Below are 23760 nucleotides of genomic sequence, written 5' to 3'. Positions count from 1 at the left end.
AATGGTTGAAATATATGTCAATGGCAAGGAAAAATACAGTTGTCTGTCCAGATTTAATGTCCTTCCTCGTCTTACAGTCTTCAGATTCTACTTTCGGGTTATTTAGATATACCATATAGATTTGTTAAGTCTAAAGATTTATATCCCTGTTAGTTATTTGATAATAATTGGTATTGCAAGAAGGTTTTTTAGTGTTATATACGCGGTATTGTTATCTTGTATGAGTTGTTATGCTACTCACATAAAGAAAATCACTTGTTTATGTTTTCACTGGAAACGTGGAACAGTGCACTTCCTGTTTACTGCGCAAGAACAGGTGCGCTTGCCCTTTTGTGATGTCACGCTGGACCAATGAAATTGAAGAATTCAGGTGCGTCGCGAGGTGTAGGTCACAACCCTTGACCTTTATACGTCTGGCACGGAGTTCCAAGTTGATGTTGACATTTACCGGCCAAGAAATAATTTACATTCTTCAGTTGTAAGTATACCATATTTCTAGTGATATATATTTTCAGAAACATCAACCCTAACGTTTTTAAAATCTTACATGTGGCCGACAAATAAGATTTTGTTCGCGAAGCCATGCCAGCCGCCATTTGATAGATTTTCTACGAATTTTTTTTGTAAGTTTCTTTACATGCTGGATTCTGAAATTGACACCTGTCTACGTATTTTAATAATTACATGGATCGTTTAAAACTTCAACTGTTGTAGTGTCGAGCTTTGTTTCTGCAGTAGACGGACTGTCATTTTCGGTGTAAACATAACCTTTCAGTTTGTTCCATGTGAGGGAAGTGCATGACCTTTCGATGTTTCGTTCGATTGACTCGGTCAGGGGTTTCATTTCGCTATTGCATTAGTTTCTCCGTTATAAATTATCACTCTTAAAGATACTAATTAATCAATTCATATTTTATTTAATTTAATCTTATAGTAAAAGAAATGAAAAAGTAAGAGTTAATAAAATAGGCCAGACACTCGACAAGCCATCGACCTTTGTCCTTTTGCATATGCACTGTACCGGCTGGAAAATTGGGTCATTTGCATATATTATTTAAATGAGAACTGTCTGGCATTATTGATTACAATGCATGCAACAGTCATAATCAGTTGCTTATTAGTTTTACATGTTTGTTTCCTGTGCAGTCTTGAAGAAAATGGGTTTTCTTTTATACATGTTATAAGAAATTAATTGAATTGATAATTAAATAATTCTCAATGAGGTTTATTGTGAATGTCATTGATGTTCAGAAACAAATATTGTGTTCAGTGGCAAATATTTCATGGTTTTAAGAGATTCAGGATTCAGAGAACAACACAATGCTACAAGTACTATACATTATTATTATTATAAATAAATTGTTAATGATATTTCCGTAAACTGTCAAAGAGGTTGGTTGGAATTCAAATAAAATAGTCTTCAATAAATATTATCTCAACAGTTACAGTCGACAAGAGTGACTAGTCATGTCACAGTTCATTTTGGTGCCTTCTGCAATAACAAAAAATAATATAAGGGTCAATTTGAATCTGAAGTATAACGAAAATTCTTAAGCTTACAATAACATCATGGTTATCAGCTGGTGTTAAATAAAAACCCAAAAATGCTTGAAACTTGATGCATAAATCAATGGAGGTGTTGTAGTCCAAATAATTTACCTAGAGGTGTTGTACATGTATAGCATTTATACTACATCAGTCAGTCATGTCAGTGCTACAGCAACCCATGTCAACAACACAAACATAACAACATGAACAAAGGACACCTTCATGTCCAGCATACTCTGTAGTATGAAGTGGGGGTAAAGACTCAAGATTTTTAATAAATGTACCATATCCAACAATGGTACTAATAACATGATTTGTGTCTTTGGGTTGCTGTCATATTGCCCTCTGTGTTCTCATCCTTAAAATCAACACAAAAGGAGATATCAGGCGCGGATCCAGAGGGGGTTCCGGGGGTTGGAACCCCCCTTTTTTTTTGACGATCAATGCATTTGAATGGGGACGTGTAATTGGAACCCCCCCTTTTTAAAATGGCTGGATGCGCCCTGGATATTGTTCTTTTCTTTTTATTCTGTAATGTGCAAGCTTGTTAATTTGAACCTTTTATTGTTGTAAAATGAAAATATGAACATGTTCCTGTACTTTAATTTTTCTACTCTTTAAAAACACATTTTACTGGACATGACAAGTATTTTAGTGCACTGTTTAGAGGTCAGTGAAAAGTAGACACTTTGTTCACATCACTGGAAAGTTTTCAGGCTTTTGAATTTCTTGTTTTAATAGATTCATCAACATATACATGATAGAGAAATGAGAGTGTGTACATTTTTTGTTTGTTTCAGCTGTGGATGCATGTAAATGTCCTCCCAGGACGAAGGAAATTCTTCCTTGACGTCACCAGGTGCAGGGGCAGTTAATCCTGCCCGATTCTTTACAATGGAAGGTGGCGGACTAGGAGAGAATATTATACATGTGATAAATCCTGCATCATTAGGATCACTATCTGGAGCTACAACTGTTGCTAATTCTGCTCTTCAAGCAGGGAACATGCAGACCATAACAATACAGCCAGGAACCTTTCCTATACCAATCAGTATAGCTCAACAAATGGCAAGTGCTAACCAAGCAAGTAATGTTCATGTTTTAAGAGAGAAAAAGCACAAGTAAAAATTACGGAATTGATTTCTTTCAATATCGGTGAATATTTGTATAGAAAACACATACCACCAGCGAGAAATCTTCTTCAAATCATCAAACCTCTAATTCTACATCTTAGATTTTTCTTAAAAAACTATATACTGTTGATACATACATGTAAATTTCTGTTCTAATAATATAGAATAATTAAATGGTCACCGACTTCATTTTTAGTCTAATAATCCATTTATTGCCTTGTTTGTAGAATTGTAGTGAAAAACCTCAAAAATCAACGTATTACAGCCTTCAACGTGATAACATTATGATCATTTCCACATTTTGTTGAACCATTTTGATTGTTATTTACCGTAAAACAATGTTGGTGACCCTTTTTTATTTCGTATCCCTAAATGCATTATTTTGGAGATTTTCAGTTAAAATTCATCTATCCATATATGCAAAATTTTACTAAAATCTGTGACAAAGCCCATTTACCATGTGTACTGTTACTTGAGCTTAATCATGTTATTTAATGCATATTTTGAAGAACCAACATTTTTAAAGACTTCATCAATAAAAGAATGTGAGTTTTAACACTTCCATTGAACTCCAAATTCTTTCATAGTAGCATCAGTATTAACTATTTGAAGTTATCTTTAGAGTTTTCATGCTCTTTGCGGCCTCTAGCAAGTCTAGTTTAAAGATAAAAAGGGCAAGTTTGTATTATCAGATTATATGGACAAAGATCATAGGATAATGAAGATTTTTTTATCCAAAATTATTTTTTCTTATTCTAAAATTTTATATTTCTTTACAGATTGGTTCACCAACAACAGTTACCAATGGTGGACAACAACAAATTATCATGTCGTCTGCTGACCTGGCAGCTAAATTGAAGGATGGATTACCTACACAAGTTCTACAGGTACCAACTGGTGGCTTCTCAGCAGCAAATGTTGACTGGGCTGCTAAACTCAAGGTACTCATAGTGCCAAAAAGCATGTAATGTAAAAACATAGATATAAGATAGAAGATTTGGTATGAGTGCCAATGAAACAACTCTCTATCCAAGTCACAATAAGTAAAAGGAGACCATTATAGGTCGAAGTAGGGTCTTCAACTCAGATCTTTGGCTCACACCGAACAGCAAGCTATAAAGAGCCCCAAAAATGACAATTGTAAAACCATTCAAACCATTCAAACAGAAGTATTCAAAGTAATCCAAAATGGCTATATGCATCTGACGTACAGAAATAACTTGTTAAGAAAAGAAAAAAAGAAATTATATTGTGTTTAATTATCTTTTAGACATGTGTCCGATACAACATGTACAATGTACTAAACATGCTTTCTTTCGTGATGCCAAAGGTAATATCTTTGGTTAGCTTGTTTGTTAGCTGAACCATGAAGTCATTGTTAGGTCAGGCAAACTACCTTTCTTAAAGAATAGACTAGTCCAGCAGATAACCCATCTGTCTGTTTGTTGGACAAGGCTACTTCGAAAGGAGGGTAGTATGCATGATTTAATGACGTCTCGGTTCAGCCAACAAGCAAGCTAACCAAACTATTACCTTTGGCTACACACTCATTGAAAATTGCTGTAATGTATACTTATGGTAAGATTCAAGTTTGACTTATTCACAATATTTTTTATGCACAAAAATCATTTAAATGCATTGGTTTTAAGTAGTTGTTCAGCAAAATAAGGTAAAATTGGGTTTCCAAGTATCATTATGATATTGTTCCTCATTCACAGGCTGAGAGTTGTATAGATATAGATAGAAAGTTTTTTGTTTAGCTTAGTAATTAAAGTGATAATTAGTATACATTTATATATGGCAATATACATATCTTTATTTTCAGGAATTGCAACATGCCCAACGAATAGACAGACTGAGAGATGAGCAGATTCAGATTAGACAGAGGACACAGCTCAAGATAGAGACTAAGTTTGATCCGTGTGTAGTATGTGGAGACAAGGCTTCAGGTATGTTTGATATTATATACTGATCTATGACTTGTAAGTTCATCTGAATAAATGGCATGAAATCAAACCATAGACATAATGTAGTGGATTCATTTATTTTCATTTTAAAGAAGCAATTTTTGTGGATCGAGGAACATTTTGCATTTTCAAGATATGGTATGATTGCCTGGCTGTGAGACAACACTCAATACAAGACCAAATGACACATTGAGACAACACTCAATACAAGACCAAATGACACATTGAGGCAACACTCAATACAAGACCAAATGACACATTGAGACAACACTCAATACAAGACCAAATGACACATTGAGGCAACACTCAATACAAGACCAAATGACACATTGAGACAACACTCAATACAAGACCAAATAACACATTGAGGCAACACTCAATACAAGACCAAATGACACATTGAGACAACACTCAATACAAGACCAAATGACACATTGAGACAACATAGGTCATATATACAATGAGTACATGAAGTAAAAGACATATGTGCACAGTCAGCTACATGTATAAAAGGCCCAGAAATGACATGTAAAAAAATTCAAACCAGATAACTAACAACTTATGTATGTACTGTATTAAACCATAACTAAGTCTAATATGAACAAGCTTAGCTTATTAAGACATACATACTTTGTTGAACATGTAAGTATGTGATTTACCTGAACTGATGATATCAATGAAAACTAATATCCAACAAACTAACTATTATCCACAGTAATTGTTTTAATGACTTCCAGTATTATTTAAATGGTAAAACCTCATTATGATTTGAAGTAAGAATCAAGATATAATTTATAAACAGTCAATAAGAATTTATAAATGTCATGGTATTATTTTTTTGTATGCTCTGTTTTTGAAGTACCTACATAAAGTTCAGTACACACTATGTTTTCAGATATATATATATATACAAAGGGACACAATCCAATCTAAGTTATCCAAATTATACAAGTTTACTAAACTGTAGATTATGCTTCATTTCAGTACAACAAAATTGGATAGAATAAGATTACAAAAAATAGTGACTTTTTAACCAAGTCATATGTTTATCTCCTTCAATACCTGAATACTTGAAAATAAGAAATTACAACTGCTTTGAATAAGAAAAAATGATTGAATGTAATAATTTTATGGATTTTATGCTGCTTTTAGTAATCAAGTCTTATTGATTAGCTCTCAGTATTAGCAGTGTATTGATTTTTATTAATATTTTACACAGGACGACATTATGGTGTGATAAGCTGTGAAGGATGTAAAGGTTTCTTTAAGAGAAGTATACGTAAACAACTTGGGTATGCCTGTCGTGGTGGAAAGGATTGCCCAATTAACAAGCCACACAGAAACAGATGTCAGTACTGTCGACTACAGAAATGCTTAGCTGTGGGAATGAGAGCTGAATGTTAGTATATTTATGCAACTACCATACAAGTGAGAGGTTAAGCTAGCTATAAAACCAGGTTTAATCCACTATTTTCTACATAAGAAAACTTTGGTACTAACTTCGGAATGAGACAGTTGTTATCCATTCGTTTCAAGTGTTTAAGCTTTTGATTTTGCCAAGGGATACATACATGTACTTTCCGTTTTGAATTTTCCTCAGACAGCTCAGAGTAGTTTTTGTTGTTTTACTTTCTAATGCTATAAAAGTTGTGTACCCTTAATTGTAAAGAAATATTGAAAAAATTATATTCAGTAATTTTAGATTTGTTTGCACAAGAAGTTCAATTTTTTTGACACAGGCTAATGTTTTAAACTGCCAGCTGTTTGTGTCCATCAGTTTGTAGTTAATATAGAAATAAGAAGATGTAGTAAGAATGCCAATGAGACAGAATGATGTGGATATAAGCAACTCAAGTCCAAAAGATAGCTTTGTTAGACCATGACATAACAAAATTTGAAAATTCTAATGATAAAACTCCATCCATATTTACTTACTAAATGATCAATGGAAAACAAAACAAACAAACAAGATGGACAGTGACCAACTACAAAATATTAGAAGGATTGTTTTGTCTTTACATGCCTGTAGTTTTTTTGTAGGTTTTTATTACACAATTATGACTATGAAAAATTCACTCATTTGGTAAAAGCATACATTATACCTGGATTAAATATTTTAGGATTGAACATATAAAAGAAAAAACAATGTTTCAATATAACTTTTTCTCTTTTTTTAACTTTACTTTGTTTACAATTTATAACAATGTTTTGACTGCTGAAATTATAAAACTAATTTGATTGGCCTTTACTCTATTTACAGCTGTTCAGCAAGAAAGAAAACCTCCACCTGAAAAAGATATTAGGCCTCCAATGGCCGTTTCCACCTCTACACAGAAGATTTACATTCGTAAAGATTTTACCAGTAATTCAGCCTCTGTTCCTGTTTTCAGTCCTAAGGTAAATATTTATGTGATAAATTGTAACTCCTTAATTAAGTTCACACTAAGACATCTTTTGGTATCAAATCCATTCTTAACATGCTTAAGGAATAGGATCTACAGAAGGAGGCGATGATAAAGAGAAGTTACTTATTCACCATAATGCACACAAAAGAAAATTTAATCTGCACATGAAAAGGGATTTTTATAAAAATTAGGAGATGTGGTATGATTGTCAATGAGACAACTATCCACCAAAGTTTAGATGAAATGGGTGTAATCAATTATAAGTAATGGTACAGCCTTCAGCAATGAGAAAAACCAATACTGTAAAGTCAGCTATTAAAGGCATGAAAAGAAAAGTATGAAACAATTCAATTCAGAAAACTAGCCGTCTTATTTTTAACAAATGAAGCATGCTGGAGGGAGACTGAGTTTTCAAAAATAAGACTTAAGCTTTCATCAACTTTAGGATAAACAGTATTGCCAAGTAGTTACTTAAGATTGACTAAAAGACAAAGTTATAGAATTTATATTGATTTAGGACCCATGCAATGTTTCCTGAAAGAATATTGTAATAATATTTACAATTTAATCATGAATAATATAAATTTGTTTATACATACAGTTTGAATACAAAGGAGAACAGCAACAGAATAACAGTGCCTCATCAAATTTACTGGCCAACCTTCAAGAAAGGATTGTTGAGACAGAACATGGGACAGTCTTGCTAGGGTCAAGTCAAGCTGTCCCAACTACTGCCAATACAGGTAGAGGAAGAATAAATAAAGTATAAAAGATTTTATGGTTAACTTAACTGTCTTAAATATATAAGGACACCAAAAAAACCAGAAAGATAATAAGACACTGCCAAATTTAAGTTTAAGTTGTAGTAGCACCTAATATATATTCAGTTATCTTTTTTCAATGTAATTTTATTTTCGTATTTTAGTAAAATAGACTTTCAACCTTATACATTTATTTCAACAGACTCTGACAGACAAATCATTAAAATCCTAAATTAACAACTTGTCTCCTGAAACATGGCTAACCCATACATGCTTTTATTCTTCATCCATTTGAAACATTTACATTTCTTACAAACTTTTATTGATCTGAGCACCCTTGCTATCATTCTATCAAAACATGACAGAAAATATTATTTTTTGCAGATCTGAGCACTCTTGCTAATGTTGTCACAACTTTAGCAACCATGGGTAAAAACAATGAAGAAAATCAAGATCAGAATCTCTCTCAACAACAGCCACAGATACAGATCCCTATCAGCTCGTCTGCTGGTCCAGCACAGAGCTCTGTCGCCAAAGCGTTTGACACTCTGGCTAAAGCTGTTAATCAAACAAGTCAGGTATTCACACAGAGTGAACCTAAAAATATACAGAATTTGTTGTCTGCTATGGTAATTATGTTGTTTTTATTTTTATTTTTTTCTGTTGAATAGTTATGATTTGGAGTAGATAACTTAAATTCTGTATAGATAGGTTTTGATTAACACAATATGAGCAAGAGTTACTTCCCTTATTTGATGGTTTGCATGCTCAAATTATACTGACCACTAGACTAGAAAAAAGTTCTGACAATTTTAATTTCTTTTAGGCCTGTGTGTGATTCATCCCTTAGATCTATTAGGGGTCTTGTATTAGACTTTTTTGTACAAATTTGTTTGGTCCTATTTGAAAATCAGCCATTTACCCCTCTACAACTGGGACCTAGGGAGATAACTCAAATGATGTCATATTGAAACCTATCTATTGAGGTGAAAATCTGAAATTAACTTTGCATTTGATTAATTAAATAAAAAATTAAGCATGCACCACAGAACACACAGAACAAATGGCATTTCAATTGCATGCATTTTTATAATTTATTAACCTCTATTTCACCCGTTAGTTGAATTTTGTTTACTGTTAACATATTATGCTAACATTTTAAATTTTGAATCATTGAAAATTTATTCAAATCAAAATTTGTTATATTACAATCACATGCTCATGTTATCATTTCTATTTATACAGCAATTGAGTTATATTAATTAGATGCTTTTATAAAATATAGTCATTAAAATTCTAAGCAAAGCCACTAACAAAATGTTAATAGATTTAGTATCAAGTTGTCTTGTGGATAATTACTGTACTTTTTTTTGCTATTTGGCTTTTAGAGATTATTTGGAACATGTGTTTTTATTTATTTGTTAAATCAGTTCAATTTTTAGTTTACCTACTCAGAAAAAGCTATTATATCCCATGGAGAAAAACCTGCACAGTATTTAAAGATGAGTTTACTGCAGCAAGAACAGAAAATATTTTGATTTCTAAGCACATCTTTCTATTTATTTTTATTTTCAGTGCTACATGTATATCAAAATTTTTGGGTAAGGGGGGATAGAAGGCATTTAAAATTAATTAAATATGAGTGGCTAGATTTTGTTATAATTTTATAAGAATTGATGGTATACATGGTATAAGTTGCACGACAATGGAAGAAAATGCTAAAGTTTATAGGCAAAATATGAAAACAAGTATTTGAGAAATTAAGTTGACTTACAGTTATAGGGTGTGTTTGGATATTCGCCTGAGGCGGCCTATGGTTACCCATAGGTAGCTATGGTTTGATATTTTGTGTATAAAATATCAAACCATAGGTACTTATGGGTAACCATAGGCCGCCTCAGGTGTATATCCAAACACACCCTTAGAGTTAGGTTAAGACAGGTCAATGTATAATAAATATAAAGATAATCAAAAATATTCCTGTTCTTGCTGTTTAACATGATAAAGGGACATGTGTTTGTCTTTATGGGATAGTTTTAATTAATTTGTAAATGAAGTATTTTCACTATTTAAATTTGAAAAAAAAATTGAACCACAATTTCCTTCGATTCGCAATAGAATATCTTGACAGACTGGAATGTTGTGAGTTATGTTTATTTACAAAAGCTTCATTTTTACTGGTCAAAATTTTCTTTCCGATTTTAGTGGGTGAGCAATGCTAGTATCCATACCCTGCATGTTTTGGTGTTATTTATCTGCTTAAAGAAATTTTGCCTTGCTTACATGCAGCCTTTGGAAGGTTCATTTTAAGCAGTTCATGGTAAAATTAAATGATATATTTCCAAATTTATAACAAAGATTGCAATAAAATTGTGTCGTCTTTTAGTATTCAGCCATCTTTGATAAATATTGTTTCATAAAAATATAAATTTTTTAATGGAGCTACTCAGGAAATGATTTTATCTTATAGTTGTGTAGTATTTCCCAAAGGACTTAACATTAACATCGCACAAGTGCGAGTAAAGCCTCAAACTCAATATTATTACTGACAAAAATATGTTTTAAACAATTTGTTTGACTCTACCTCTAAGTGCAAAGGATATTAAGTGGTACCCTTGTCTTTCTGTGCATTTGTCCCAAAAAAGATTTCTGTTTTTCAAATTTAGTTTGCCTCAAACAAATGTATTGAAACTTATACACAATAATAATTACATTACATGTATGTTTCATTATAATACGTTATTCTGATTGGCTAACTAGCAATCTCATGATATTCCTTAATCAATTGCATTACACAATGCAACTTTTCATTCATGATGACACGAGGTCCCACAATAAAGTGCACAGGTAAATGAAATAAAAACTTGATAAAAGGCGTGTTTTCATGATCCTATAGGTAAAAATGTAATTATAAGTATTGAATAAAATTGAGAATGGAAATAGGGAATGTGTCAAAGAGACAACAACCCGACCAAATAAAAAACAACAGCAGAGGGTCACCAACAGGTCTTCAATGTAGCGAGAAATTCCCGCACCCGGAGGCGTCCCTCAGCTGGCCCCTAAACAAATATATACTAGTCCAGTGATAATGAACGCCATACTAATTTCCAAATTGTACACAAGAAACTAAAATTAAAATAATACAAGACTAACAAAGGCCAGAGGCTCCTGACTTGGGACAGGCGCAAAATGCGGCGGGGTTAAACATGTTTGTGAGATCTCAACCCTCCCCCTATACCTCTAACCAATGTAGAAAAGTAAACGCATAACAATACGCACATTAAAATTCAGTTCAAGAGAAGTCCGAGTCTGATGTCAGAAGATGTATGCTTTTTTTTGTAACTTTATAGGGTTGTAAAAGCATTGACCGTGCACACATTTTGAGTATGAAGCGCTTCCACGCTTTATACAAAATGTACTTCAGTCAACGCTTTTACACCCCAATAAATTTACAAAAAAGAGCATTCAATTCTTAAATGTTAAATATAAAACACAGAACAAGTTTAGATTGGGTTAGAATCACCTTTACAGTTCTCTAGTTATGTCCCTTGCATATATTATAACATTATAACCTTACATGTTAGAAGGGGCATCATCTGTGTTCCATGGACAGATTTTCAGTTTATTTTTCCAGCTTTGCTATACAATTAACGGGTTATTCCATAACTATTAGTAAATATTATCCCTTAGCATAAGGTTTACATTTGTTTCTGCAATAACCCTATAGCAATGGCAAAGTCAGGTTCATATTACTTTTCATTTATCAATGACAAAGCATCAATTTTTATGTCCCATTTTTGGGAATTATCTTTTCTGGTCTGTGCTTCTGTTTGTCCGTCTGTCTCTCCTGATTCAGGTTAAAGTTTTTGGTCAAGGTAGTTTTTGATGAAGTTGAAATCCAATCAACTTGAAACTTTGTACACATGTTCCTTATGATATGATCTTTCTAATTTTAATGCCAAATTAGAGATTTTCCCCAATTTTCACAGTCCACTGAACATAGAAAATGATAGTACGGATTGGGCATCTGTGTACTGGGGACTCAATTTTGTTTTACATTGTATTTAAATTGTATGGGTGGGGGTATTAAAGGGAAAAAGTGCCTCCCAACCAGCCTTAATTGAATTAAGGTCAAGCCCTTACGTTTTGTTGTCATATAGTCCATTTGAGCTGAAATTAACTTTTGAAAAACCTTTACAGAACTCTCCGAAAATATTAAAATGTATTCAGAAAAAACTAATTAATTAATTTTGGACCAAATTAATTTATTTTTTCTTACAGTATATATTTTTTTCTAAAATTGTGAAAAAATTGTTCTAATTAATATGAAAATGAGAACTTTTTTATCATTCTTTAATGTCCCATTCTGTAAATTCCACTTTAACTATCACATTCATGGTGTGAATACAGTATTGTGTCTCTTGGCAATGGTTTGAATGAAATAAAAAATTTAACCCAGATATTGTTTTTAATTCCAGAACTTTTCATTACAGAATATGGACCATTCTAATTTGGTGAATGATAGCTTGGACCAATCAGTATCCAGTTTGGACCAGTCTTCATCAAGTTTGGACCAATCATCATTGAGTATGGATACGTCTGCTATGACTGCTGATTACAACAGAGATTATGTAGAAATAGAGGGTAACATTACTTTTAATGACTTAGAGAAGTGCTTGAAGAGAAATATGCCTTAAGTGTATACATTGACATTATCAAACTTATTATGAAACTTATACACAATGCTTAACTTAAAATACAGACCAAGTTTAATTTTGTTGGTGTCACTTTTGCCATTCCAGATTTAATATACCATTCACAAATGGAAATATTGATGAATTTTCCCTTTCCGTTCTCCAACTTTATTTTGCATCAATCAATTTTTTACGAAACTTTTGCACAATGCTTAAATTAGAAATTTTGAATTTTATGCATTTTTAATGCATTTTTTATTTTTTATGTATATTATTTTTTAAACTTCTCTGTAACCTTTGTACTTGCATGGTTTTATGAGAATAAACTATCTATCTATCTTATAACCACAAAACACAGATTAAGGTTGAACTTTGGTGCTATCACTTTTACTGTTATGCCCCTTTACAAATAGAAAATTGCTGGATTTTTTGCTTAGGTTCTCTAACTTAATTTCCTTGAACTAAATGTTATAAAATGTATACACAATGATTATTACCACAAAACTCTGATCAAGTACTAATTTGGGTAATGTTATTATTACAGTTCTTCATGTACATTCCTTTATAACATTATCTGCAAGTGTTGACATCATCTGTGTCCCATGGACTCATTCCTTGTTTATTTATATTCATTATTGATTTTAATATTTTTCAGGTCCAATTCTGTCATCATCCAATTTCCAGTTTAATTTGACCACACCTTCTCCAATGCCTGCTTATTTAAATGTACATTATATTTGTGAAAGTGCTTCTCGGTTGTTGTTTTTATCAATGCATTGGACAAGATCTATACAGGCTTTTCAGGCTTTAAGGTGAGGCTTGTGTATCTTGATGAGTGAATTGATTTGGAATGTAAAGAAATAATTAATTTCTGTCGGATGTGGAATAATTCATATTTCTAAATAAAAACATGAAAAAACAATAAATGAAAAATATGAAAAACAACAATATAAGTTTTAAAGAAAAAAAAAGAAATCAGATCACAAAATCCTCGATAGAAAACTGAAGTTATTGAGCAACATAAACTCTGTCAAAATTAGGAAATGAGCCCAACAAGGGTAAATAAAACCTGCTGTGTCCACACAATATATATATATTACAGCAGATTCCATTGTTAGGTAAGGTAAATAACCCTACTTTAAGAATAGACTAGTCCGACAGAAAACCAATCTATCCGTCTGTTGGACTATGCTACTTTGAATGGAGGGTAGTATACCTGAACCAATAATGACTTCACGGTTCTGCTAACAAGCAAGCTAGCCAAAGATATTACCTTTTCGCTACACACTCAATGGAATCCGCTGTAAGCACTTATTGATTCCAATATTAGAAAAAAACAAACGAATAAAAGATCTGCCATCAACATCAAATTTCCTTGAGAAGAAAAACAGAATGGTTCAACTCAACACAACCACTTATTGTCTTTTATTATGACCAAGTCTGTCACATCTCTCATATAAAAAAGAGAAGTAGCTTCCTCCTTAGATTCTGAAGTATTGAATGCTCTGTAAAATTATTTTAATCAATTGAATATTTTTAGTCTTCAGCTTGCCTGATGAAAAGTATGGAAGAAAAATGTGCCAGTAGCACATACATATCAATTATATATTATTTTAATTCTGTTTTGTAGTCAGGATATACAGACTGTTTTGGTAAAGTCGTGCTGGAGTGAGTTGTTCACACTTGGTTTAGCACAGTGTTCACAGACCATGTCTCTGCCGACCATATTAATGGCTATTTTAAATCATCTTCAAACAGCTTTGCATCAAGGTAAAAGGCTTCTAAATGACAAATGTAAAACGAGTTAATAAAAAAACAAATGTCCATGTATGCACCAAGATGGGTTCATGTGATTACTGTGAATGAATCAGATCTTTCATAGAAATGTCTTTTTTGCATTCCTGATTGAATTGGTAACTTCATTGCATGAGAAATGTCAAGTGGGTCTTAGTATGTTTATTCCAAAATGGGAACCAGTTCTTTTACAATTTCTTATGAATTTCAATTTCAATATAGATTTATAAATTCCCTTTCTTGGAAAGTGGTAACTGATTAGAATCAAATGTTTCACAATGATGATTATTCCAAAATGAGATCATTCCTCTCATAATTGCTTTTAATAATATAATACTGTGGATTCATTATTATTCGTTGGATAGCAATTTTTCGTGGATTTCATTGGTAAAGGTGAACCACTAAATTAAATGTTTAACGAATGACAAATTTTCTATAGGCGTGTATGTATACTTAGGCAAAACCACGAAATCAAATATCCACAAACATGTAAGTTTTCCTTAATCCACAAAAATAACTGAATCCACAGTATAGAAATAAGCATCTTTGATTTACCTGACAATAGTTTTCTTTTTATGCATGATTTATACCTAACAGTAAAATGCTGTTTAATAAATAAATTTGGTGTATTTACTATCTTCTGATTGGTTAAAAGAATTAGCTTTATTTTCAATGTTATCAATTTTTATGGCGACACGCCCACTCTAATGTTGTGTATTCATACGCAAACATATGTGTACGTTGTTATTCGTATTAATATACATCTTTGAGCCTTATTTTTGATAGAAATTTATTTATAATGAATGGCAATAATTTATTTTGAATTTATTGAACCATAAAATTAATTTTTGACTCTTCACATTTAACATAATCCGCTTCGCGGATTATTCAATGTAAAGAGTCAAAAATTAATTTTATGGTTTAATAAATTCAAAATAAATAACAGCCATTCATTAAATGATAAATCTATTTATCACATTTATGTTGTTAAGACTATAATAAAGCTAAAAACAAAACACAAGTTTGTTTTTTTTTCAAGTACTCTATAATCTGCACTCTGACTGGCATTTTTAATCTTATAGTAAAAGACTGTGATTAATACACAACTGCATTTAGTTTTTGCACCATATTTAAGAAACCTTTAAATAAAGGTTTGGTAGTGAATCAGTGATTTTTCAAGTCAATAGATCACTTGTAATCGTTCAACATTACTTTTTTAACATTTAAGTTATTATTTGAGCCTTTTCTCAATTTATTTCTCATGTACTGCATCCTAGTCTCATGAATATATATGTACTGGTCATCTATATAGCTAATGCATGAGAAATTTCAAGTCATGTGTTAATTTTTTTCTTTGTAGATAAGACATCAGCGGAGCGTATTAAGATAGTTATAGACCACATACTAAAGTTACAGAATTATATCCAGTCCATGCATCAGTTAAATGTAGATACTGAGGAGTATGCTTATCTTAAAGCATTAGTGCTATTTTCTCCTGGTAAATACATATTAAAACATGGCTCTATATTAAGTCTTTGATTTTCGTGTCAAGTTTCTCTATCTCTTATAACATTTTTCTAGCCATTCCAATATTTTAGAATTCAATTTAAAAAAATTGTAGATGTCAATTAATTTTTTTTATCAACCATTGAAATTGTATTTCATGTGTTTTATTAGAAAGTTCTGCTGCATACCCACTTAAAATTAAATATGACTCTAATGATTAATTATTTCTGATTCCTAATTATCAATTAATTTTTAACCGGATTTTTGTGACAAAAATGTCGGTTATTGATTTGGGGATGTACGGCGGGCGGGCGGGCGGGCGGGCGGCAATCAAATGTTGTCCGTGCATTAACTCATGAACCGTTCAACCAAAGCTTATAAAATTTTAATATGTTATTACTGACAACTATTCGAAGGTCAAGTTCAATAATGGCGATTTTGACTTTTACCGTTCAGGAGTTATGGTTCTTGAAAGATTGAAAAATGGAGTTGTCCATGCATTTACGCATGAACTGTTCTACCAAAGCTTCCCAAATTTTAATATGTTGTTACTTATGAAAGAATGGAGGTCAAGTTTAATAATGACGAATTTGACTTTTACCGTTCAGGAGTTATGGTTCTTGAAAGATTGAAAAATGGAGTTTCCAGTCGTGTCCGTGCATTTATGCATGAACTGTTCTACCAAAGCTTCCGAAATTTTAATATGCTGTTACTGATGACAAAATGGAGGTCAAGTTCAATAATGACGATTTTGACTTTTACCGTTCAGGAGTTATGGTTCTTGAAAGATTGAAAAATGGTGTTTCCCGTCGTGTCCGTGCATTTTCTCATGAACCATTCAACCAAAGCTTTTGAAATTTTAATATGTTGTTACGGATGACAAAATAGAGGTCAAGTTCAATAATGACGATTTTGACTTTTACCGTTCAGGAGTTATGGTTCTTGAAAGATCGTAAAATGGCGTTTCCATTCAGGTTGTTGCATTTACTCATGAACCATTCAATCTAAGCTTTTCAAATTTTAATATGTTGATACTGATGACAAAATGGAGGTCAAATTTGATATTGACGATTTTCACTTTCACCATTCATCAGTAATGGTTCTTGTGATATTGCCAGGACACAAATAAATGTTAATAAATCCGGTTTGCTGTCGTTGTGACAGCCTCTTGTTATTTTTTTAAATTACTGATTAAACTATATATAATCTTTTAAAACGTAAATTTATACACACTATTAATTTTATATTCATCTATCTACATCCAAAGTAAGTACAGGGATAGAATTGTGAATTCAAATGAATTAAAAGCAATTGAAATGGAAATTAAAATGAAATGTCAACAGAATTTGAAAAAAATCAAGTTAAGGGAACACTGCATCTTTATCGTGTAAAGTAGTAGTGAGACCTTTGATACAAACCTAAATCTCACATCTCACTGCAAGATTGCTATGAAGCCTATCATTTGCTCTAGGGGAAGTCTTAAATGCAAAAATTAGAAGATGTGGTTTGATGGTCAATGAGAACTCACCACTAGAGATCAAATAGCCTAGAAGTAAGCAACTAAAGGTCACACTATGGCCTTCAATGACAAATGTTAAGCAATTTAAAGGAGAAGAAATGGCAAATATAAGACAAAGGAGGAAAAGAAATGTCTTGATTTATGTTGAAAAAGAAATATTATATGTCAGTAACCAGCAGCAACAACCACTGTTTGTGGAAAGATGTCTAACCAAATATTAGATATTTGAACTGTTATTTAACGTAGTACATGTATTTCAGATAATCCTTCATTACTGAATGCTCCACAAATAGAAAAAATCCAGGATATGATTCAACAGGAATTAAGACAACATGTGGAACGGACACATCCTTCAAATCCCGACAGACTTCCTAAACTACTACTGAGACTTCCTCCTTTACACGGAATGACTCCTAGTATCATGGAGGAACTGTTCTTTGCTGGTCTGATTGGTAATGTCCAGATCGACAGCATTATACCATATATTCTTAGGATGGAAACTGCAGAATATAATTCACAAATGGCAGGACAGGGTCTGTTAGGATCTGCAATGTCGAATGATGGAAACGTGACAATGGCTGAGCCAATTGTGTCTTCAGTGCTAACCCGACCAGCATCATCGAAATTAAACTCTCAGACTTCTACGGAACAGACAGAATCTCGTCAAGGTTTTTATGTGGATACTTCGCATGCCTTATCTGACAAAAGTATAGCCACTTCATTAAATCAGCTGGTTACATCAGCTGGACATAACATTGAGGCTCCACAGTCGTTTTATGTGGATACTTCTTTGTCTCAAAACAATGAGCATACACAGAATCAGTTCCCATCACAACAACAATATGTTGAAATTACACAAGCTTCTAATATGGATAGTGCTCGATCTGAACTGGCGCAGAGTGTGGAAGCTGCCATTGGCTCCCATGCTGCTGTGTTGCTAGGGGTACCTGTTGCCTTGGCTGCTGAAACCATGGCAACCCTTCAACCAGTGCCACATTCATCCATTTCTGTTTCATCAAATGGTTCTTCACAGAATTAAATTGTTAAAGATATGAGATTTATATATTGTTTTCATTTTTATGTCTATTTTTTGTTATTTTATGTTTCCTTTGTCAAATCCAAGCATTTTTTATAGTGATAAGTGTCACATTTTAATATAAAATCATCTGAAGCTACTCTTCTGTCATAAGGGTGTTATATTTTCTATATACAGTGTCAAATGTTTAATGACTATTAACATGATTAGACGATTATAAAGAGAGAAGGAGATATGGTATGGATGAATCCATTTCAGGCCTTGAAGTCATAAAACTTTCGAGTCAGTTTTTTGTACTTGTACTCCAAAATCAACCAATCAAAATGCTGGATTTCATGTTTCGAGCAAGATTTTTGTGCTCCGAGCACTGAGCAAAGTTTTATGTTTAAATTTGTTTGTCCGTTAAAAGGACCGTCTACATCTAAAAGGAAAGAAATATTGACATTCAACCTAAAATACTTTTGTAATTAGACTGAGGTTACTTTCCCAGTTTTTATAACTAAGTGAAATATAAGATATTTCAAGCCCAAGAGCTAAGTTCTGAAGGATGTTATTTGATGGATTTATAATACTTTTTAATTTTCAAATCTAATAGCAAAAGAGTTTACCTAACCTATCTTCTCCTTGTTGGGTAAAAATTTAAAGGACAAATGATTTTCATGTTTTACATGGTTTTAATGGAGACAAATATGAAATCACTAGTATTTAAAATATCATATTGGACCATGTCTACCAATCATGATTTGCATACAATTTATTTTTTATGCCCCCACTGTAGCATAGGGGACATTAAGTTTTACCCTTGTTCATCTGTAAATATGTACGTCCTGTACGTCCACAATTGGTTTCCTTTCTCTAACTTCAGTTTGTCTAAATCAATGTTTTGAATCTTATACACAATGCTTATTACCACTAAACATAGATCAGGTTTGAATTTCGGTGGTGTCATTTATACTGTTCTTAAGTTGTGCCCCTTGACAAATGGAAAAATAGCTGAATTTTACGTTTATTTTCTCTTTCTTGAGTTTGCCCTAAACAAATGTTATTTAACTTTTACACAATGCTCCTAACCAAAAAACACAGATCCAGTTTGAATTATTGTATAGTTACTTTTACTGGTTTAGAGTTATGGCCCTTTACCAAATTGAAAAATTGCTGAATTTTTCGTTTCCATTATCTTACTTTAGTTTGCCTCAACCAAATGCTTTGAAACTTTTATTGAATGGAATTTGATAATAAATAAAAATCCTAATTGTATGGTAGTGCCTTTCAATCTCCCTTCTATTTTTGTATTATTAGAATGCCAGTAAAAAAAAAATTGTTTGTTGTTCTATAAATGTCTATAGTAAAATAAATATTTCATTGATATTATCCTTTACAATCTTGTTTTGCTTCAGGAATCATTTATTTTATGAAATACTGTTTAGTAAAGGTTATTGTAATAGTGTCCTTTTTAATTTTGAGAGGAATACACTTTGTTTAAAGATACCATTGAAACCACATTATTTGTTTTAAGAACAAGATGACCTAATTGTTCCCTCTTGACTATATGATAATGTGGCATAAAATTGAAAGGAAGGAACATTTTGTAAAATGTTCTTGCTTCAGAATTTTTAAAATAACATTTTCATAAATTTTCTATTTAAGTAGATAAATTTATTAAAGCATTTAATGAATAGATTAGTTTAAGGCCCAAAGTTTAGAATTTAATACAATTATGGAATAATGTAGAAAGGTTAATGAAGTTTTACAAGCATAACAGAAAAAATAGAAAATTTTGATTGATCTTATCACGAAAAGATATATCAAAAAGTACATCTACACACACACACACACATATAAAAAAAATTCAATGGTGTTCTCAAAATTAGTGTAGACTGTTCATAGAGTTAAAAATTGTGATGAAAGGAAATCAAAATATTTTTTTTTTTATGCTGCAATAAGATATTTTTTACTTCATAATGAAAGATCATTGTTTTTGTATAAAATGAATCATTACTCATTAAATGAGGAGAATATTATAATATGGTATTTTTTAGCTTTTGTAAGTTTTCTGTGTAACAGAATATTTTGCTTGCTGTATAATGCAATTTGCTTATTGTACCAACAGCTTATTTCATTATATGATTACATGTTTTCATATTGTGTTCCCTGAATGTACCTTTGTTTGTTTCATTTGAGAAACAGTGTGGGTGAATTTAAGGGGTTCAAATTTTCTTTAGTTTTGCTGAAGGATCTTGGCTGACACTGAAATATTTTTCATTTTTGTACTTCTCCATTGTCAAACAACTAGGGATGTTGTTTACAGTTATCATAACATTTTCTAAACTTGAATATTTAGGTGAGAAAATAAACAACCACATCAAATTTAAAAAAAAATAAAGATAAGCCTGTATGCTTGAATTTGTAATGAAACACAATTTTGCTAGAGAAATAAAAGAATTTTCAATGATAGAATGTAAGAAAAGTATTGATAGAATAACAAGAATTAGCAACTGTTTGCCAAATGTGTAAGCTAGATATTTCTATGTAAAAAATTAAAAGAAATGAAGGGATTCATCAGCATTTTTTTGTGATTATGAATTGCTACTGAAAATTCTCAAGGAGTTTGTAAAATTACTGAAATGCCATAATTTTTGTTAGGTTAAAAATCTGAATGACAAACATCCTTTGACAAAAGCTGAACGTAAAATCAGGTGTTTTTTTTTTCATTACTATTTAAACCAGCTGAATTCTGTATCTCTCACCCATGGTGATATTACAAACACAAAAATTGATTTTTGACCAACACATTTTTGAACTTATAACCATAATAGATAAACATCTTCATTGGAAAAGAATATCTGACAAATTATGATATACATTGTGACAAAAACTGATTTATTTAAACCGTTTCACAGACAAACAAAAATATATAAGGGACAGATAAAAAATAAAGCAAAACTGTCTTAAAAGTTTTATTTGTAATTCCAGTATTTAAAAAAAAAGACAATAAAACAAAAATAGATGCCTCTCAGAGGTGGGAGAGTGAACTCACAATGTTTTATGGAATATTTTGTTTTGAGAATTTTTTTGAATTTCAGTTTGTTGTGTTGTATATTTAAATGTTTTTATCACCATATCAGTACATGGTGTTATTAAGTTTGTTGTTTTATGTTCAATGTAAAATCCAAAACATAAAGTGATGGGGGTCAAATTTTTCCTTTGTTTAAAGGTCTTAGACTTTCCTTTAATAGCTTACAAATCCATAGTTTATTGAAACATCATATAATGTATTTAACAATTAGATAATGGTTTATTTAATATTTTCCATTGATACTTAATATTTTTCAAATATTAGCCACTTTGGAAAATTAATTTACACAATATAGGAATGGTTCTAAACATCTTTTAGTTTTAACTCTGTTTAAAAAGAAATAGAAGTCCTGGGTTATTTTGGGTTTCCGCTGATTGGAAAGATAACTTTGAAAGTTTTAGATAATTAGGATGAATATTTTGATGATTGAAAGAAATTTAATATTAAATTGAGAAATTGAGGAAATACTTTACAGTTTCCAAAAAAAAACTTGTTAGTGTTGTTCATAATGGTGGGCAGTATCGTCTCATCTACGTTTAGTAAAATCATGGGTGATAAAAATAGTTATATAAGCTGCTTATGTTTTAAAGAGAATTATGACTGGAATGAGGACAGTGATTTTTATGAATGAAAGATGGGCTTGAATCAGATTTTTTTTTATAGTTGAATGGTAAATTATATCAAAACTTACTACTGTCAAATTAATTCATCAGAAAGGATTTTTCTCCCGGACTCTTTTGGAAAGATTTAAGAAATCCACTGTTTTAATTTAATTAAGAAATAAAGTAAGGGACCAACAGTTGAAATTGGAAATTATACATATTTTGAATAGTTTTTTGGTTGAAGAAAAAATTCAGCAGGCATGATAATAGCTAATAAGTAAGTTCTTTACAATATTGTATGGTTCTAAATTGTGTACACATAATAGTTATTAATTATCACAAAACATATTTGTATTTATTAATAAGATAGGAAAACTGAATGGGATGTTGGTTAAGTTATTACTGGTAAATGTAAAAAATCAATAGGTGAATATATGATTGTTGTCTTTGTTAAAGAAAGAGAGACAAGTATAAGGTGAATGAAATGTGCTATTTCTCACTGTTAATGCATTTTCTGGCAATTCTTGCCATTGTTCTGTTTGTTGTTAATTTTCAGAGTATATTATTGTCTAAGCTGCAGAAATAAAAAGAGAACATTTTAACATTGACTTTGTTTCTTTGGATTATACCTGGTATGCTACTCTGAGCAGAGAGTGTGTACTCAGTGACCTATGTTTGTTAAAAAAAAATCCAAATCACATTTTTTAGGATAACCACAAATGTTTATTGGAATCAAGTTTCTTAAAGCTTTAAGTATTTACAGATGTTTGTATATTTTGTTTAAAACAATTTTACGTACTATTATTATTTGCAAGTTCTTAAAACAATATTTTGATGGTGAAACTTTTTTTTCCTTTTCTGAAAATTGGGTAAAGTAGTTCGTAAATGAGTGAGTCATTCATAATCGCTCATCTATAAAGTCAGGGGAAATCGGTGAAAAATCTTATGATTCCCGACAATTAAGGTTTTTCAGATGTCCAGTTGCAAACTCCCCCAAGGCTGAGCAATAGAATTCGGTTTTTACAGTCTTCCAACTGACAGTATAACCCTTTTTGGCGTCCTTTGGGCTGTGAGGAATGTAAAAGTTTGCAGACATGTCTGGGCTGAATGGTGACTTTAAAGAGATTGCCATGGTCTTTGCACTTTGAGAACCTTTGCAACACCCCTTTAAGTGGTCAGAAGGTGGCCTGTTGTTATGCAAAAAATTCACGAAATAGCCAATTGTGCATAACATCCATCAATCAATCAATCAACATCAAATCACTCCAACCTATTAATACTAGTAAATACAAATTGAATGAACGCTGTCATTTTGAGCTGAACAGCTCTTTAAAGACTGAACAATATATTCTTGAGTTATATTCAGTCTTTCACTTACAGTTCAGACTTATCCATTGCGGTAAATCAGACAATACTCATACAATCAATTCAGCTATGTTTATTTGTATTCAAGCCATAAAGTAGCTGCTATTTACCTGTACCCAAACACTAAATTCTCTTAAAAGGTAATTATCAATGAAGGGTTCAATAAAACCAAAATGTCAGACTTTTCAGAACTATTTAAGATCAAAATGACCTTTTAGACCAAAATGAATTTAGACAATGTGAAAAGTCAAATCACGAAAATCCTGAACTCCAAGGAAAATTCAAAAAGGAAAGTCCCAAATAAATTGACAAAATCAAAAGCTCAAACACATCAAACGAATGAATAACAGCTGT

The 23760-nt window shown here is 31.6% G+C and overlaps 1 protein-coding gene across 7 annotated transcripts; it reads left to right on the top strand.

The window, feature by feature from the left end:
- Positions 1–348: 348 nt before the first annotated feature.
- On the top strand, positions 349–22643 carry LOC143082567 (nuclear receptor subfamily 2 group C member 2-like). Of its 7 annotated transcripts, none has more exons than XM_076258351.1 (13): positions 349–478; positions 2349–2616; positions 3461–3568; positions 4507–4630; positions 5868–6047; positions 6909–7045; positions 7655–7796; positions 8199–8443; positions 12293–12458; positions 13164–13320; positions 14139–14278; positions 15663–15800; positions 17588–22643. In XM_076258351.1, the coding sequence occupies exons 2-13, from the start codon at positions 2365–2367 to the stop codon at positions 18364–18366; spliced, it is 2568 nt and encodes an 855-aa protein (XP_076114466.1). In that variant the 5' UTR covers positions 349–478; positions 2349–2364; the 3' UTR covers positions 18367–22643. The 7 variants fall into 7 exon arrangements, with proteins under 7 accessions (XP_076114466.1, XP_076114432.1, XP_076114448.1 ...); XM_076258317.1 differs by having other exon boundaries at positions 3461–3622; XM_076258333.1 differs by having other exon boundaries at positions 2349–2631.
- Positions 22644–23760: the final 1117 nt, after the last annotated feature.

Source organism: Mytilus galloprovincialis, chromosome 1 (genome assembly GCF_965363235.1).
Source record: "Mytilus galloprovincialis chromosome 1, xbMytGall1.hap1.1, whole genome shotgun sequence".
In the NCBI taxonomy this organism is placed as follows: domain Eukaryota; kingdom Metazoa; phylum Mollusca; class Bivalvia; order Mytilida; family Mytilidae; genus Mytilus; species Mytilus galloprovincialis.
This window is presented reverse-complemented; position numbering and strand designations above follow the sequence as displayed.